Source organism: Cynocephalus volans, chromosome 10 (assembly GCF_027409185.1).
Source record: "Cynocephalus volans isolate mCynVol1 chromosome 10, mCynVol1.pri, whole genome shotgun sequence".
NCBI lineage: Eukaryota > Metazoa > Chordata > Mammalia > Dermoptera > Cynocephalidae > Cynocephalus > Cynocephalus volans.
Genome location: NC_084469.1, coordinates 50409005 through 50429974, shown reverse-complemented (window position 1 = coordinate 50429974; position 20970 = coordinate 50409005). Strand labels below are relative to the sequence as shown.

General features: G+C 39.3%; 1 protein-coding gene across 1 annotated transcript; it reads right to left on the bottom strand.

Moving 5' to 3' along the window:
• Nucleotides 1-2177: 2177 nt before the first annotated feature.
• On the bottom strand, nucleotides 2178-20463 carry LOC134387375 (binder of sperm protein homolog 1-like). The gene is made up of 3 exons (XM_063109861.1): nucleotides 20391-20463; nucleotides 4559-4690; nucleotides 2178-2317 (listed from the first exon to the last, which is right to left on the bottom strand). The coding sequence occupies exons 1-3, from the start codon at nucleotides 20461-20463 to the stop codon at nucleotides 2178-2180; spliced, it is 345 nt and encodes a 114-aa protein (XP_062965931.1).
• Between the last annotated feature and the right edge of the window lie 507 nt (nucleotides 20464-20970).

The window sequence follows — 20970 nt, the reverse complement described above, 5'->3', positions numbered from 1 at the left end:
GGCTACATCTATTACATGTAGTTCTTTACTACCCACTAGCTCTAATTCCGTTCTGTCTCTCATCCCCACAACTCTATAGAAATTGATCTGCTAAATAAATTTAATGTGGTCAGACCCAATGGGCATCTTTCAACTGTTACGTATCATATAAACTTGCAACTGTTCTCTGTTATATAATATTATATAATGCGTATGAGTATATCATATACTATGTATATTTACACATCTTACTTGACCTCTTGCATTTCGTATATCCCATTGATTACTCCCCTTCTTGAATACACCTTTTCCCTTGGTAAACATGTTACATGCTTCTTACTGTCTTTCCTCTCTGGTTTCTCCTTCTCATCTTATTTTGGAACTCCATCTCTTCTACAAATTGTAAATTTCAGAGTACCTCAAGGGTCCTTTCCAAGACTTCTTCTCTCCTTACTCTATACTCTTCTGGAGAAACTGCACCCATGCTTTGGCATCAAATACCATTGACAGGCAAACAGAAGTATTTATTGGTGAAATTATCTTTTAGACTTGTTTTAAAATACTTCAGCAGAAAAAAAAAATGGGATGGAATAGAAGAAACAAGAATGGCAAAATGTGAATTGTTAAACTTGGGTAATAAGTGGATTGGAATTCATCATGCTGTTATATTGTCTTCTCTGCATTTGGGTATATTTAAAATTTTCTGTAGTTAAAGAGTGACAGAAAAATAATAAAATTAAAATATCATTTGTATCCTGAGGATTCCCATAATTGTGTCCCTAACCTGTACATCTCCTCTGAGCTCCATGTCTGATCATAAACCTGTCTCCTCAGCATCACTACCTGAATGTCTCTCAAATACCCCAAACTTAAAAAGACAGAGATGGAACCTCAGTCTCCTCCCTCGCCATGCCCGCCCCCAGCTTGCTCCTTGCCCGCCCCCAGCTTGCTCCTTGCCCGCCCCCAGCTTGCTCCTTGCCCGCCCCCAGCCTGCTCCATGCCCGCCCCCAGCCTGCTCCTTGCCCGCCCCCAGCCTGCTCCATGCCCGCCCCCAGCCTGCTCCATGCCCGCCCCCAGCTTGCTCCTTGCCCGCCCCCAGCTTGCTCCTTGCCCAGCATCTCTCTTCTCAGAGTGGATACACCAGATCTATGCCATTGCCCATTCCACAGCTGAGAACTCATTCCTAACTCTCCCTCAGCATTCCCACTTCCCAAATCTGTTTAACCACCATATCCTGTCATTTTTCCTGTTTTTAGCTTCAGACTTGAGCTCTTTCCCATCTTCACAGTCATTGCAAATTCCCAGCTAACTACATTTCCCATCTAGACTCTTAGAAACCCCAACCAAATTCAGCACATGACTGTTCCCTCTTCCCCTTTATTCACCACTCAGAGACAAAATGATCTGCCTTATAATTAAAACTGATTACATCTAGATTCTGTTTACACAACACCGCTCTCTGGCTTCTTTGGACTTCAGAGCCAGCTCTTAAGCTCCTAGCGTGCCCGCCACTGGGATTTCCATGGACTCACTATGGAAGCAGCCCAGCGGCCTTTCCTCAGCTTAAACAGTGCAGCCCACTCCTGCCCGCCCCGTTACCCCTGTTCCTGTGGTTCCTACGTGGGCCACTTTGAACCTCACTCTAATACTTTACCTCCTCAATACCCGTGTTCTGACTTCAGGTTCCACCTCAGTTATCACTTTTTTCTTCTGTTTCTAAAACATTCTTTGTTAAAGTAATGCATTTTTAATAGACTTTACTTTTTAGAACAGTTTTAAGTTCACAGAAAAATGAGTGGAAGCAACAGATCTCCCATATTCTCCCTACCTCCACACATGCACGGCCTCCCCCCACCAATATCTTCCACCAAAGCGGCATGTTTTTTACAACTGATGACTCTACATTGACACATCACTATCACCCAGAGTTCATATACCTATTTTTTTAAGGGGCAAATATTACATAGTTAAGCAAGTAAAAGTGCTGAGGTTAGAATATAGGTCTCCATATTAAAAGCTCATAGTTCGTCATCAAAAGTCTAAGTTATTTAAGGTCAGATCACCTTCAACTCACATCCCAGAAAAAAACCTTTTAATGAGGATCCTACCTTCTCCCTTCCCAACAAAAGCTATAGGTTCTTTCCAATGAGAATCATTAAACTTCTTTATCTCCCTCCCACCATAAGTCTTACCACGAATCAGCAAAATTTCCAAACTTGGTCCTTGTTATAATTCTTGGTCAGTGAACACCATTTTTTCCCAAACTTATGCCCATCGTCGGTACATTCCCAGTAGATCATGCGTCTGTACCAGAAGGGAAACACACATTTTGCAAAGTCTGCAGAGAAAAAAAGTCAGAATTAGAAACTTTTCCATTTGATACCTCTTCACCATACGATGCACCCCCCCCCACACCGCTAGCCCTGCACGCACGCACGCACGCACGCACGCACGCACACACACACACACTCACACACACACACTCACACTCACACACTCACACACCCACACTCTCACACACACACACTCACACCCACACACACTCACACACACAATCACACACCGACACTCACACTCACACACACACACACACACACTCAGACACCCACCCACACACACTCACACACACTCACACACACTAACACACCCCCCACACTCACACTCACACACTCACACACGCACTCACACACTCACACACACCCACTCACACACCCACTCAAACACACACGCACACTCACACTCACACACTCACACACACACTCACACACACACTCACACTCACAAACTAACACACACACACACTCACACACCCACACACACTCACACAAACACACACACAATCACACACACACACCCACACTCACACACTCCCACTCCCACTCCCACACACTCCCACTCACACGCACACACACACTCCCCCACACACACTCCCACACTCCCACTCACACACACACACACTCACACACACACACTCACACTCACAAACTCAAACCCACACGCACACACACACTGACACCCACACTCAGACACCCACACTCTCACACTCACACAAACTCACACTCACACACACAATCACTCACACACTCACACCCACACACACTCACACACACAATCACACACCGACACTCACACTCACACACACACACTCACACACGCACACACACACTCACACTCACACACTCACACTCACATACACACACACACTCACACACACACACTCACACTCACAAACTCAAACCCACACGCACACACACACTGACACCCACACTCAGACACCCACACTCTCACACTCACACAAACTCACACTCACACACACAATCACTCACACTCACACACACACTCACACTCACACACACTCACACTCACACACTCACACACTGTAACACTAACACTCCCCCCACACACACTCCCACGAACACACTCACACTCACATACACACACACTCACACACACACTCACACACACACTCACACACACACCCACACACTCACACTCATAATCACTCACACTCACACACACACACCCACACTCACACTCACACACACTCACACACACGCACACACACACTCACACACACACTCACACTCACATACACTCACACACACACTCACACACCCACACACTCACAATCACTCACACTCACACTCACACACACACCCACACTCACACACTCACACACTCACACTCACACACCCACACACTCACTCACACACACTCACACTCACACACACACTCACACTTACACATCCACACACACACACTCACACACACACACTCACACACACACACTCACACACACTGACACACTCACACACACATTCACACACTCACTCTCACACACACTCACACTAACTCACACACACTCACACCCACAGTTACACCCACACCCACACTCACACACTCACACGTTCACACTCACACACTCACACACACTCACACTCACACCCACAGACCCACACACACACACACTCACACTCACACACTCACACACACCCACACACTCACACTCACACATACACTCACACACACACTCACACTCACACTCACACACACACACACACTGACACACTCACACACACATTCACACACTCACACTCACTCACACTCACACACACACTCACTCACACACACACTCACACCCACTCACACTCACACACACTCACACACACTCACACTCACACACCCACTCACACTCACACACACACTCACACCCACACTCACACTCACACTCACACTCACACACACTCACACTCACACTCACACTCACATGTTTTTGCTTCCCACTTAGCACTATCTGCTCTGCCCTATTCCATCAAAAGCATGTGAGAACAGTGTTGGTGTGGGATTAAGACCCCATATTGCTTTTGAAGTTCTACAAAGTTTCTTTTCAAGTTAATGCTGTTGTAATACTCATATCTTTAGTGCAACGTAGTTCTCATGTCAGAAATCACATATCTCTTATTTTCACAATTTAATTGGCTATGGATTCTATTTTCAGAACCATTTTGTGTGTCCTGTCAAATCTCAGCCCCAGACCCTGAGATTACTACCTTGGTACATGCAGAGGCAAGACACTCACCATCTCGGGCACAGTACTTCCAGTATCCTTCATAAGTAGCGTTTACTGAGCACCACTTGTGTTTTGCCTTGAACTTGATGCAATCATAGAACATTTTATTTTCATACTGGAATGGGAAGACACACTCACCATCTGGAGAAAACAAACATTTTTCATTTGTCTCTGGGAGTGTTTTTGGAGAAGTTGTAAAGAGACTTTCCCCACAGGGATTGTCGTACTTTGTAATCAGAGCCACTGGCTGTGGCTCCATTGAACATTATTGCCTTATACCACAACAGAGCTGTTGGGCTTCTGATAAATGTTTTTTGGTTTATACCCTTCTCCTTGCACCACTTGTTTTCAGGGCATAAATAGGCTGGAAATTTTGCTGAGCATTTGCCTCAGTTCAGACATCTATTCTAAGCTTAGACACATAAACGTGGGCATTTATCTTCCAAACGACTTCCTCCCGTCTCTTTTTTTTCTTCTTTCTTTGTCTTTTTATTCATTTCTTTAATTCAAGAATCTTAATTGTGCAAAACTTAAGAATAATGGCAAAGATTAATATTCTTCTTTTCCTAAACATTGCAAAAAAAACCTGCTTTATCATTTATATTCATTTTTACTTACTAGGAACAGGAAGAAATATTTAAAGAATTTCACCAACAAATTATCAACCAGAAAGAGAGCTTATCAGACCATTAGAAATCTCTAAAGTGATCTTTGAAAGTATACGAAAGTTACTATGTATCTATGCACTATCCCTTTTCCAGTCTTCTTATTCATATTCAGATAACAATACACTGGCTAGCTGCTCACAGTGATTTTTTTTTGAAGTTTATTTATTTATTAATATACATTTTTTTTAAACATTCTATGATGTTGTGGAGTGGTCAGGGAGGGGAGAGTAAAGGGGGAAGGAAATAGGGTGGGAGAAGGAGGGAGGATGATGGGCAGGGTTGAGGCCCGTGGCACCCCCCCGGCCACATTCCTGTAGGAGAGACCAAGGGGTTTCCAGTGGTGGCTTGGTCATTGCTGGGCAGGGTGCAGATGTCAGGGGGGTATGGCTGAAGCCCTTGCCCCCCACTGTCCCAGCTTGGGAGAGCCCAGGGTGCTTCCTGTGGTCCCCCATCTCTTTTCTTCATCTTCTTCCCCTCTCTCCCCATACAATTATATTTTTATACATGTCTATATATTTATATTTATACATACACATAACTATATATATATGCACCATATATACAGAATCATACAGCATATATATGTCTAAAGCCATACAACACACACACACACACATATATATATATATATATATATATATATATATATATATAACCATGCAAAACAGATATATATATACAGGCACACATACACACAGACATACACATGTACACACATGTGTGTGTGTGTGTGTATAGCTATACTACATATATAACCATGCAAAACTGCAACACACACGTATATATACAGGCACACATACATGGAATTTTGCTGTCCCTAAAAATGAATCATATTTTATGCCCGTAATTCGAATGTCTAACTGACACATCATAGAAATCCTTTTTTTTTTTTTTTTTTTTTTTTTTGTGACCGGTAAGGGGATCGTAACCCTCGGCTTGGTGTTGCTCGCACCACGCTCAGCCAGTGAGCGCACCGGCCATCCTTATGTAGGATCCGAACCTTCAGCCTCGGCGCTTCCAGCACCGCACTCTCCTGAGTGCACCATGGGTTTGGCCCCATAGAAATCCTTTTAAAGTAACTTTGCAGCTCTAATGCTGATTTATGATCTGTGATATGGATTCACTGCAATTCATTCAATGTTTCTCATATTCATATTTTTTCCCACTGTAATTGCAGCCGCAGTGAACAGTGCATGTATATAAATCCTCATGTACTAAAGTATTTGTTCCTATAGAATAGAATCCCCAAAGCTAAGTCATAAGGACAAAGCATATATAAAGTTTCAGCACGATGGGTATTGCTTTCTCAAAGGACAATAGCAATTTACCTTTCCCACTAATGTGCTGTTTTACCTGAATTTTCATCAGCACAGAGCATTTACACACTTTAAAAATGTTAACGTGTATAACAGATGATTCCTTTCTTGCTTTAGAAGATCTCCTGGTCTTAGGCCATATATACTTGTATACTCGTATTTTCCTACATTTTCTTCTTAAATTAAATGACTTTTCTTTTTCATTTAAAATTTAATTAAGCAGAAATTTAGGTGTATTTATAATGCAAAAGGGGAATGCAACTTTATTTTCTTCCAAACACATATTCAGTAATGACAGATTGATGATAAAGTACACCACCTGTATATTTAAACACTCATACATTTAAACCAGATACTAAATTCCAATATATCTTGGGATCCATTGTATTTTCTTTTTTGTTTTTAACTTAGAACATAATTGTACATATCTGTGAGATACTGCATTGAATATCAATACCCGTGTGTAATATGTGAGCTCAAATCAGGATAATTAGTCTATTCAACATTACACAATATAATCATTTTTTTCTGGCCCTTTACCAACTTCTCACTAACACCCCCCTCCCTTTTCCCCTTTCCCACCTCCAGTAACCTCAGTTCTGTTCTCTCCTTTTGAAAGTTCCACATATTATTGTAATTGTTGTATCTTTCTTTCCCTCTTCCTTCCTTTTTTCTTTCTTTTTCTTTAATTCATTTATTCATTCACTTTTTAAAGCTCCCGCTTATGAGTGAGGACATGCAGTATTTCTCTTTCTGTGCCTAGCTTATTTCACTTAACATAATTTCCTCTAAGATCATCCATGTTGCTGCAAATGGCAGAATTTCATTCTTTTTTATGGCAGGTTAGTGTTCTATTGAATATATATACCACATTTTCCTTATCTAGTTGCCTGCCAATGGACATTTAGGTTGGTTCCAACTCTTGGCTATCGTAAATAGAGTTGTGATGAACTTGGAAGTGCAGGTATCCCTTTGACATGATGATTTCCATTCCTTTGGGTATATACCCGTAATGGAATTGCTGGATCCTATGGCAGTTCTATGTGTAGTTGTTTGAAGAACCACCATGCTGTTTTCCATATTGGCTGTACTAATTTATAGTCCCATTGACAGTATAGGATGGTTCCCCTTTCTCCGCATCCTCACCAGCATTTGTTATTCGCTGTCTTTTTGATAATAATAGCCAGTCTAATTGGGGTGAGATGATATCTCAATGTGGAGATCCATTGTATTTTCTATCAAGTTTTTTGAAATTATTAGAGAGATAGGATAGCATGGCGGTAAAATGAGTAGGATCCAGAGCCAGCAGTCATCACAAAATATTTCTTCTTCTTCCTCTTCCTCTCCTTCTCCTTCCTATTATTTGACTCCCTAGGCTATCATGCTGATTATATTATAATATTTATAGTATTTTTACACATCTGATGAGACAAAGTGTTTCTCTATCCCAACACTATTTTTGTTCATAATATTCTTAATTATTATTGGATGTTTCTTCTATATGAATTTAAAAATCTTGAATTCTCTATTAGATTGGCAGAAATTAAAGAATGGAAACATTTAGTGCTGGTAAAAGTTCAGGGTGACTTCTATTTCTCTGTTTCTTTATCCAAGGTACTTATACTACATTTTACAAAAGGAGAAAACATATTTTTACCAGAAAAAAACTAATTCCTCCATTTTTATAAAATTAAGACAAAATACAGTTTAATGCAAGATCTTTCTGATCGACTTACCTCTGACCTCTGGAAAAGGAGTTATGCTGTCTGAAAAATAAAATTTAAAGTTGTTATTTGTTTCACTATTCTTAGACTTTAAGATTAGCTCCTATATAAAATGGCATTAAATAAAAAAGTTTGAGGAAAAGTGACATTATTATTGCATTATGTCTTTCATTCAAAAACATGGCATAATCTATTTTTCACATTGGTTTTATGTTCCTCAATACAGTTGTATCATTTACTTTACATAAACCCTACATATTTCTCGCTAATTTAATTTCAAAGTTTTTTTGTCATTGATGTAAAATAGAATGTTTTCCATTTTCTATCAATGTCTAGTTGGTTCTTACCAGTATAGAGAAAAATTGTTGACTGTTGTATGTTTATCTTGCATCTAGCCACATAACCAGATTCTCTTATTAAAACTAATAATTTTTACATTTTAAAGACTTAAAGTATACAGTCATAAAATAATTTTGCCATTATTTTATAGATTTTATCCTTTTTATAGATTTTTTTATATTTTACAGATTTTTTCCTTTTTTACAATTTCACATATGTTAGAATCCCCAAAATAATGTTAACTAGTATTGGTGACAAATACAGCCCTGTGCTTTCCTGGTTTTAGCTGGAATGACATTCAGATTAAGAATGTTCATTTCATCATGCTTGACATTAGTTAAAAAAATATGTATCAATTAAAAAATATCAATCACTAAAGGAGTTTTAAAATTGAAAATATAGCTTTTATAATATTACACAGGCATTAATAAAGATAAGCAAATAAGTAGATATGGAAAAACCTGTACTTCATCTTTAAGTGACAAAAGGTGTTTTCTATTTCATTATGTCCTATAAGCCTTGATTTTAAAAACAATTATAAAGTCATATGTAATAAAATGTTTAATCACTTGAAAGTATTAACAGTAAAATTTTGACTTCTCTCTTCTTCCTTTTCCTTACCTATTTTTAACATGGAACTTATTTCAGCTTATATATAAGTACATAAAATAGTAGTTTTTCATAAAAATCTAATTTCTTACCAGGAAAAGAAGCATTCAATGGTTTCACATTTTACTGCAAAATTTAAAAAGAAACTTCAATAAAATTTTTAAATCAACTCACTTATAGTTGGTGGATATTCATCTGAAATACAAAAAAAAATTATACTAGATTTAGCCTTTAACATGAAAGAAATAAAAATATTTCACTAAATTCTATTCTAGCAACAGTAGTGATATTTTAAAACTTATGTATCAAAATTCAGTAATGCTTATTTTAGTAGTGTAATTGTGAGTGATTTTTTATTTTCCTTTTGCTTTAACTGTATTTTCCAAATATTATTAATGACTAGAAACCATTAAAATCATTTTTAAGACAAGAAATTCAGTAGGCAAAAGTAAATGATTTGCTTTCCCCATATTTTCCAATAAAATATACCACATTATAATAAAAAAACGTTTTATCATTTCACCATTTTTCTGTTTTGTTTTATTTTATTTCTTTTTAGTACTATTTGGAAGGTACAATATGAAGCAAACATTTGCTTAACTCTTCTTAGCTTTTAAAATGAGATTAAATTAGTTTCACCATCTGTAAAAGATGGGTTTTTGCAGCTCACTTCATAGGTTTGTTGTGAGGATTACTTGAAAACATCCATCAAGGATTCTGTACAGTACACATCATATAGCAAGAAATTAGCACATGGAAACAATTTTATTGCAATGATAATGATTTCTGTTCTCACAATAATCTTTATTATTTTCTCCTTTACCAGATGGAAGACTCATTTAAGTTGGTGACAGATTATCACAAACTTTAGAGAATTATATCCATGAAAAATTGCTTGAGAATTCAAGTGTAGGAGTCTTTGATATCTAGCAAGTATTGAAGTCACTGGAAATCTCAAAGAAAGTGCTAAGGCATTTCAAAAAAAATGGAATGTCTATTTTTCACAGGTCTTCAACTGCTCTCCTTTAATATTGGAATACAGGAGGCTCTCTATGGGTGTATAATTAATTCCCTGTAGATTTTGAGTAGCTTGCTAACAACATGAAACACATTTTTCAGGGACAGGAAATAGTTTTACTGATTGACAGGAGGGAAAAGACAAAGAATTTTTAACAACATGAACTATGACTTAGGGAAAGTAATCTAACAGGAAACGTGGCGTATAGAGAGCAACGAGGGAGTCATTTATAATTATGAAGGATCTCAGTGGGAGGACATGTTCAGAACATAAATTGACAGTGCAGATATATGGCTAAAGAAATATGCTTTCTCTGAATGTTTAATTCAAATTCCAGTTGTTCCTGCTAGCTGTGTGACCTTGGGTATGTGACTCAGCCCCTCTGTGCCTCAGATTCTCTTCTGCAAAATGAAGGCAATCATTCTACTTATCTCATGGGATTGTTATGAGGAACAAATAGATTATGCATATCAAGTATTTAGAGTAGCGCCTAGACCAAAGAAAGTTATCAACAGAGTTATAACTACTGAAATACTGTCATCACTGTCTTCATTGTTAGTACCATAAGATTCAGTCCAGTCTTCAGGGAAGGGAGGTGGTGTTTCTGATATGAATAACTATAGATTTTTAATTTTTGTCATCAATTCTCACTCATACCTAAATTCTACTATTAGAGATTCATGCCTTTGGAAGTGTCACTTTCTACATGGAAATCCCTCCCTCTAGGAGAGAAAAATAAGGATGGTCCCTCTGAGGTATGTAGGGAATGCAAGTGCACTGAGCATCTTCTGTGTACTGGGCACTATATTTTATTTAATTAATCAGAACAATTTTGTGAAGCAAGCATTCTTTCCACCATCTTACAGGTAAGAGGACTAAAGCTCGGAAAAGTGAACTAAGCTCTGTAATATTGCCAAGTGGATCTGGCAATTCATTTTAAGCCCCTTTTGGAGGGGATGGTTCGGTGAGAGGTAGTGGCCCAAATCCCATGACAGGCTCAACCACCTTCCATGTAGCTTCACTTTGCTGAGCTGTAAGATGGGGAGAGAACATTGGGACATCAAGGCCTTCCCAGTTAGAATGTTCTAATACAACTGTTCCTGAAATGGGAGAAAGTGCGGGTAGCTTTACTTTTTTCTTTAAAACAGCACTTCTCAGCCATTGTTTCTTCATGAACCGCTAAACCTACGATACTTACCTCCTCAACCCCTTAGAATTTGAATTTTTGTTTTGTCATTTTTGCATGGTTTCTGATGAAGTGATTTTATGTAAAAGCTATTTAATTTGAAATTAGCATGTACTTAAATATTAAATATTTGTTACAAAGTTCATTTGAGTCTTTAAGAACAGTCATAATTTTAGAATGAAATATAACAGAATGAATTGTAGAATAAATATAGAGTGAAAAATCTGATTTTTCCCAAATAGCAGGTGATACATAATGCTTAAGACCTATTAAAACTATGTAAGATAGAAAAGCATAATTTACCAACAAATAAATTTATAGATGTCACATTTGGTTAGGAGAACACATACGTATTATAATGTAAGTTGCAGGTGCATCTCATATTAAAGAGTTAAAATTCAACATAATCTGTGTTTGCAACCAGTTCATAAATTTTGTGTATTACACCAAAAACAGCAATGACTTTAATTTTGTATTTGTTGTATATATTTTGTTTTTTAAATGACTATTTTGCTATTTGCTTATGTTCATTTATTGTACAAGTTTCTCTTTCAGCTGAATGCTGCTGGCTGCCATGGTGGCTTGAAATTAAAACTTTTTCCTTAGTCACCTATTATTTAACGGATATCCATGATGAGCCAGTGCAGTGCTTCACAAACTTTGCTGCGTATTAGAATTACCAGATGAGATTTTAGAAATCTTGATGACTTCTGCTTCTGGCTATATATGAAAAATAACTGAAAGAAGATAGTCAGCCAGATATTTGTAAACCCAAGTTCATAGCAGCATTATTCACAGTAGTCAAAAGGTGGAAACAACCCAAATGTCCACGTAAAGATGAATGGATAAACATGATGTGGTCTATCCATAAAGTGGAATTTTATTCAGTCTTAAAAAGTAATGAAATTCTGATACATGCTACCACATGGATGAAACTTAAAGACATTATGTTAAGTAAAATAAACCAGACACAAAAGGACAAAGATATATTTTCACTTATATGAGGTATCTAGACTTGTCAAATTCATGAAGACAAAAAGTAGAATAGTGGTTGCTAGGGCCTAAGGGGAGGGAGAGATGGGGAGCTATCGTTCAATGGGACCAGAGTTTCAGTTTGGGATAATGGAACAAGCTCTGGAGATGGATCGCGGTGATGCTTGCACAGTAATGTGAATGTAACCTAACGCCACAGGACCATGCACTTAAAGACAATTACACTGGTAAGTTGTATGTGTATTTTACTATAATAAAAAAAAGAAAAAATCCTGATACCCAAGTTGTACCTCAAATCAATTAAATTAAAATGTCTGTGTGTGAACAATTTTTAAAAGATCCCCAGGAATTCCGATATGCTGCAAAGTTTGGAAACCACTGGGCTAATGGCTAAAAACAGAAAGTGTAAGCAGGACTAATGTTGAAATATGGCAAAGTAAAGAGAAGTATAGAAAGGTAATAATTTTACAAATTTACCTCAAAATTACCTTCACTCATTCATAAGTTGCACTTATTTAATAAAAATCTGTATATACATGTCATCAATCTCCAGTACTTTAAAAGCCAAGGTTAGAAAGAGGAAAATACAGTTGTGCTTATACTCATTTTCACCTTTTTATTTACTGGGAAAAAGTCAATCCATACCTGTATAGTATTCCTTGTGGAGAAGGGATGTTAAAATTGGCAAAAGAACACTTTGGGGAGGGAGTTGGAGAAATAACACAGTGATACTGCAATACTGGAAGAAAGAATAACGTAACAGAGCCAACTGCAGGGCATGAACAGAGACACCTGTGGCCAGGGATCTCCAAGACCACCCTCAGTTTCAGTGATTCATTAGAAGGACTCGCAGAACCCAGACAAGCCATTATACTCATGGTTATTGTTTATTACAGTGAAGCATAGAGATTAAAATCAGCAAAGGAAAAAGGTGTATGGGACCGGATTCAGGAGAGACCAGGCAGAGCTTCCAGTCGTCCTCCCCGGTGGAGTCACGCTGACAGCACTTACTTCTCCCAGCAACGATATGCAAGGGTATGTATGAAGTCCTGCCCACCAGGCAGGTTCACCTGAGCCTTGGTGTCTGGGATTTGTACTGGGAGTTGGTTGCCTAAGCTTGGAGCACTCACATGGCTGACTTCAGTTACTGAGTCTCTGCACCTCCGGAAGTCAAACTGACACAGTGTGGCCCAAGGTCCCCACCACAAGTCACATTGTTAGCATAGACTATCTGGTGTGTACTTTTAGGTGACTCCAAAAAGTTTAATATTGTAGTTGGCCTGATTTGGACTAAGGAATAAGTTAGAGTCAAAGGAATAAGGGCTTGAGCATCAGCCAGAACAAGCCTGAAATCCTGACTCTGCCATTTATTAGCAGGGAAATTTTAATATTAGAATCTCCACTTTTTAATTTATCAAATGGATATAATAGTGTTGTCAGTCAGGATATGCCAGCTCATGCTCGTATGCAACCAACAACCCCAAAATATCAGTGGACTAACAGAATAACCACAGTGTACTGGCTCCTGCTACGTGTCCGAGTTGAAGGGAAGGGCTCTATTTATTGTGTTCCCTCAGGAACCCAGGTTGATAAGAGGGTCCATCTTAACCCATGCTTCCAAGATGGCAGGGATTGTTTCCAGAAGAAGACTGTTAGCTCACGTTTCACTGGCTAACACGAGCCATCTGGCCACCCCTAGCAAGGTGCAATCCTGAAGGATTTGCACACAAACAGCGCTAAAGATGACCGCATGTCAACCTCGCAGAATTATCAGAAGTATGAACTACATGTTTCTAACAGTACTTTGCAACCAGCACAAAGCCAGTGCTTCTCAAACACTTGTTCCCTTTCTGGGATATTTTCAAATTTACGTAGAGATTCTGGAGTGATGCTCTCAAAAATTCAGATTTAATCGTTTTGGGGCAGGGCCTAAGAATCCGCATTTTAATTTGCATCTTACATCATCTGAGGTAGGTGGGCCCGAGATCATAGTTAGCAAAACACTGATAAGATTTATAGGACTTTTATTTCGTTTTAATTGTAATGAGATTCATTGAACATTTTGTTGTTGTTGTGTCTTCCCCCCATTTATTTGTTTGTATATTTATTTACATTGAAGCATTTTAAGAAGAGTAGGGCCATGATCTAGTTTATGTTCTTTTAAACATTACTCTGGCTGCCGTGGAGATAGGATGGGGGTATGTGTGGCTATAAGGAGGTTTTTTTTTTTTTTGTATCCAGGAGATGGATTGGACGCAGGGGATAAAGCACAGGGTTTAGTCAAGGGAATTCACAGATATCTGGTGAGTCCTTTTATTAAAAGGAAAAAAGGAAAAACCAATTATGGAAGCCGTTATTGTTAATTAGGGGGATGGTTTAAGCAAGTGGTGACAATGAGGTTGTATATACCTAAAACTGTCCTGTCTTCAACAAAATTACTTCCCATGACAAAATTCACAGATACTTTATCTTCTAAAAAGCTGCTATTGTCTATTCCTTTGGTGTAAATTTTAATTGATTGTAAATCCTCTGGGCTCCGTAGTGCTCAAAACTGGATTCAGACAAGAATCATCTCGGAGCTTCTGGGACATTACCAAGCCCAGGTCCACCCTCAGATGTTTTGGTCTAATTGGTTTTAAATGGGTGCTAAGCATCAGAGTTTCTTTTCATTTTATTTTGAAGTGGTCATACAGTAAAACCGACTTTTCTGGCATATAGTTTCATGAATTTTAATGTTGGCATGGATTTGTGTAACCACCACCATCAGGATACAGAAGTTTTTCAGCACCACAGAATGTCCCTTCCATCAGGCCTTTATAGTCGTCCCTTCCCCCAATCCCTTTCTCTAGGCAACCACTGATTTTTTTCCTCCACCACTGTACTTTTGTCTCTTTGAAAATTACATGTAAATGGAACTGTACTGTGTATAGCCTTTCCAGACTGCCATCTTTCATTCAGCGTAATGCCTTTGGGACACAATCAAGTTGTGTTTATAGGAAGTTTGTTCCCTTTTATTGTTGTTTACTACTGCATTGTATGGATATACCACAGTTTGTTTATTCATTCCCCCCTTGAAGGATATTTGGACTGTTTCCAGTTTCTGGTGACTATGAAAAGAGCTGCTATAAACATAATATACAATCTTTTATACAAACACAGGTTTTCATTTCTGTAGGATAGAGATTGGAAAACTTTTTCTATAAAAGGCCACATAGTGAATATTTTTGGCTTTTCGGGTCATTTGGTTTCTGTCACAGCTACAAAACTCTGCATGGTGGGTAAAGGCAGCCAAAGACAACACATAAATGAGTGAGTGTGGCTGTGTTCCAATAAAATTTTATTTATAATAACAGGTGGCAAACCAGGTTTGGTTCATGGGATGTAGTTTGCCAACCCCTGCTCTAGGGTAAATAGCAGTAGGATTGCTGTGTCATATGTTAAATGTGTGTTTAATTTTATAAGGCACTGCCAGACTGTTTTCCACAGTAGCTTCATCATTTTGTGTTCTTACCAGCATTGCACAAGGGTGCTAATTGCTCCACATTCTCATCAGCACTCGGTATTGTCCGTGTTTTTTATTTCAGCCATTCTAATGATTCTAGTGGAATGACCAATGACGAACCCTTTGTAAAAAACATGTGATTATTTGCCATCAACATTTTTTTTCAAAGCTTCTCAGTTCATTAGGAGGTGAAGCCAGGATTTAGAAGCACTGGTCTAAATGTTCAAACACTTGCTTGACATCATTAAGACATCCCTGGTTCTCTCCTCTTTTCTCCAGTCAGAATTGGAGGTGCCACACTGAGGAAATATTCCTGCTTTAGAATACGTTAGGTCCCTGGAACTGAAAACCTGACTTTTAGAAAGCCCCCACCCTTCGGTTTCATGTCTCTAAGTTTCATTCCTCTGTTTCTATCTCCCCAAGTCTCTGTTCCCACAAGCAGGCTGAGCAAGCTGTACCTTCTGTAACGTTGTAACTGCTTCCCCCTGCTAGCACACGTTTCTGTCTCGGCATGTCTCTGTTCCCATGAACAGACTGTATCCAGAGTGGAACATTGTGACTGTCTTCCTAGGCTAGGCCAGATGCCAGTCTTAACCCTGTAAAAGAAGACACCCGACTGCCTCTCGGTGCCGACGCCATTTTTTGGCTCAGCCCAGCAAGTCCGCTTGCTGCTTGCTAATAAAATCCTTCTTCCTCTACCTGGCTAGTGTCTCCTTCCTCAGTGACCTTACAGAACACATATGCTTCTAACATATAAAACCATTAATTGTTCATGTTGCTTTCTAGTCCTGACATTTTGCCTCAAAGTTGAGATTAAAAAAAGGGATTTGGAAACGGTAATGACAAAAACAGTTTCCAGCTATGACATTGCTTTGGTGATTCTTCTGAAAGAGAAATAGCGAACTCCTGGATTTAGAGACAGACATCTTATCAGTGGTAAATGTGCTTGAAAATATTCCCTGCTTTTCCTTCCACTTCCTACCACGGACTAAGATGGGTGTTCCATCTCAGTATCCCTTTTCTGTACCTGGCACATAGTAAGTGCTTCGAAAACGTTTTTCATTTTCTTACAAAAAGTGAAGGGTTTGGTTAGTGTGTTAGTTTCCTAAGGCTGCTGCAGGAAGTACTGCAAACTGGGTGGCCTAGAACAACAGACATTTATTGTCTCACAGTCCTGGAGGCCAGAAGTCTGACATGAAGGTATTGGCAGGGTTGGTTCCTTCTTGGGAGCTCAGAGAATCTGTTGCATGCCTCCCTCCTAGCTTCTGGTGGTTGCTGGCAATCTTTGGCATTCCCTTGCTTGTGGCAGCATAACTCCAATCTCTGCCCCTGTCTTCACATGGCTGTCTTCCCTTGTGGTCTCTGTCTCCTCTGTTTTCTCTTCTTATAAGGAAACCAGTCATTAGATTAGGACCAGCCCTTAACCATTATGACTACATCTTAACAAATTACATCTGCAAAGACCCTGTTTCTAAATTTGGTCATATTCACAGGTCCTGGATGAAAATGAATTTTGGGCACTGAGTATAAAGGTGAAGAATTTGAGTAGCAAGTGGACAATACAGTTGTGTAGTATCTTAATCTCTAACCCACTGCTCCAACCACGACCCTCACTCTTATTATCCCCAGGCCCATTATAGTAACCAACCCAATGACTACTTTTCTGTTCATAGATACTTTCTTCTAGCTCCCTTTCATGCTAGCTACAAGCATGATCTTTAGAAAATGCAAATAATAATGTCATGCCCTGGGATAATATTTTTTTCCAAGAGTTAGCTCTCAGGCTGAGACTCAAATTCATTAGGCTAGCCCTCAATGCCGTACCTGACTCTAATCTCACCTGAGTCATGATTGGTAACTGCTGCAGCTGGGGATGGACACGTGGGGAGGGCATGTGAATATTTCCATAGTACAAAAGTTTGTAACATTTTTAAAAGAAAACCTGACCTAATCATAATAGTAAAGAATTATGGAACACTCACAGTGTGGGAATGGAAAGTGGTATAGCTGCTATGGAAAAACAGTATGATGGTTCCTCAAAAAATTAAAAATAGAACCACTGAATGATACAACAAATCCACTTCTAGGTATATACCCAAAAGAATCAAAGTCAAGGTCCTGCAGAGTTATCTGCACTTCCGTGTTCATTGCAGCATTAATCCCAATAGTCCAGGTGTGGAATCAACCTAAGTGTTCATCAGTGGACAAAAAGATAAAGAAAATGTGGTATATACACAAAATAGAATATTTTTCAGCCCTCTTGCCATTTTCAATATCATGGATGAACCTGGAGGATATGACATTAAGTGAAATAAACCGACCTCAGAAAGACAAACATTGCACGACTCCACTTACATGAGGAATCTAACGTAGTCAGACTCACTCTGTGAATATTAACTACTAAATCCAAATCCGTATCATGCCTCTTTATAACTGTAATAAGTAGTTGCAATACAGTAATAGTAATAATAGTGACAAAATGATACACACCTGTTCTGACTGCCACACACGCTAACTCACTTAATCCTTCAGCAACATTGGGAGGCGGTAAGAATCATTAACTTCCTTTTTCAGAAGTGGGAACTCAGAGATATCTGAGCCTCAAAACCTTGCCCGAGAAGAGAAGCTCAGTTGGAACAGGGAGAAGCTAGAGGAGGAGCTGTATTCCTGAGCTTGCCTGGAGGGGATCGGGGTGTTTCAGAAGAGACAAGGAAACCCTCAGCCCTCTTATCATTCCTCCTTATCTGCATAAAGTAATAAAGGCTCTTGCAATGCAAGATGCACATTTTAGCACAAAGCCTTTGCTGAAATTAAATGATCTGCTGGACGGCAGTTCTACCCACAGAAGCCTAAAATGTTAACTGGCAACCTCAGAATTTCAGGTTCACGGAGCATGTCAGGGTCTTCCCACCTGGATAGTTCTCACTGCAAGGGACTCCACTCCCATGCAATACCTCAGGCAACCTAACATCTTAGGACAGTGGAGAAATTACACTTTGTGCACAGCAAATTTCTAGCCCTAGAACAAGATTGTTCAACCGAGCCCTCTGTGAAGTCTTGCCAATTCAGTCACTTCTTTTTTAGGCCAGGCATATAGATGATTTAGCATGTACCACACATGGTTGTTTTCTCTTCTGTCTTCCCACCAGACTGCACAGTCATTGAATGGAGATTATCATGCCATTTAATCTCTGTATCCTCTGTACCTAGCAGATCCTAAGCCTACCATGCCATTGCTTTTAAAACGCTAAAATGCAATACTTATAGTCTGACGTCTTTGAAATCAGAATACCCCTTACTCCTAACAGCATCTTATTATCTGAAAGTGTATTGCTGTGGGGACACCATCCTTACTGCCTGATGAATATGACCAGCATCAAAAACTTGCAGTATGCATCTCAGTGTCTCAAAAGAAATTCCCAGAGACAATGGGCCCTCTCAAGCTTCAGGAAGCAGATGCTTGTGAGAGGGACAGAGACAAGTGCATAAGCAACAGTTCTGAGGGTCAGAAGCAGACTAACATGACATCATTTGAACACAGGCTAACGTGCCCATGACCTATGGGTTTTTGTTCTTTTATGCATTATTTTGAGAAATGCTTTATCACTAAGGCTCTGGGTAGCGCAGAAGAGATATTATGTGAAAAAATATGATGTCCTTAATTCAGGAGGCTAGATACTGAAATGGAGAAACTTTGTAGAACCATCTCAACCAGCTTCTTTCACTTATATGTAATCTTTTTTTTTAATGTACATACAAAAGTGATCACTGATTTTAAAAAATGTACGGCAAAGTCAAAAAGTGTTATTTTTCAGTAAGTGTAAAATGAAAATTATAGCTGATAAAAAAGCAGTGGCCATAGTTACATTCAGAGCATCTTTTCCTTTTCCTTTTCCTTTTCTTTCTTTTAAAAAAACATTTATCAGCACTTTTTTTTAATGCAAAGATGTCCTGAATAATACTTAAAAGTAATACATGCAAGATCATTGTTCTTAGCCATCCCATAAAAAATTGTTTTCACAACTATGCATAATCCTCATCAAACACGTAAGAAATGCATCCATAAGGAAATCCCTTTTTATATTGTCTCTTCAGGATCATGTCTGTTAAAGACGATGTGACTTTGGTAAAGGAATAAAATAGACTTTATAAAGATTAATGTTGTTTTTGAAACCTCTGCATAAGGCATTTAAAATATATTAGTGTGAAGGGAGACACCTGGTTATCAAGTAACTTGACTTCTTCCAATTTACATTCTCATTCTTTCATTGTTGTTAGCTGAGCCTTCTTTATTCATTCATTCATTCATTCATTTAAAAAAGCCTATTGGTGGATGATGTTTTATACATAAAAATACCTGAAATATAGAGAGAGCATTTATCCTCTCTCAGGGTACCTGAAGTGAGGGCGACTCACCCTCCACTGCATCTCCAGTCTGATTGCACGGAGCAGCACACGGGGAAGGCGCTGCCACGCCGCTCCTCACCTTCGTAGTTCATGCCGACCGCACTGTGAAGCAGGCAGATCCAAGCCCACAGAAGCCCCACGAGCTGGGCCATGCTCCTCCTCTCAAAGACTGGTGGCCGGGAGCTGCCCTTGGGGGTCTTGCAGCCCTGGGAACCAGTCACGACTACCGTCTCCTCTCTTTCCCTTGCTTCGTCCTGCCACTTCCCTCCTTCCTGCTTCTCTCTTACCCACCCCCAGTCTCCTCCTTCTCTCCTCCCCTTCCTATCCCGATGCCCTTTCTCCTCATCTCCCGCCTGCCTTCTCTGTCTCCTCCATTGCTTCTCCCTCCTCCTCCTCTCCTTCTCCTTTACCTCGCCTCCTCCCCAATCTTTTTCTTCCTTTTTCTCCTCCTCCTCCTTCATCTTTTCTCCCGCTCCCTCTCTGCTCCAAAGCTGAGCCATCTGCCTTGCATAAGAAGAAACACAGAAAAAGAAACACTTAAAATAACTGGCATTAAACACAGACAAGGAAGAGTGATGACGAGGAATTCTGTGTTGTTTGCATGAAGATAATCATCAGGGATCACACAAGCAGTCACAGATGTATCCACATCCCGGACC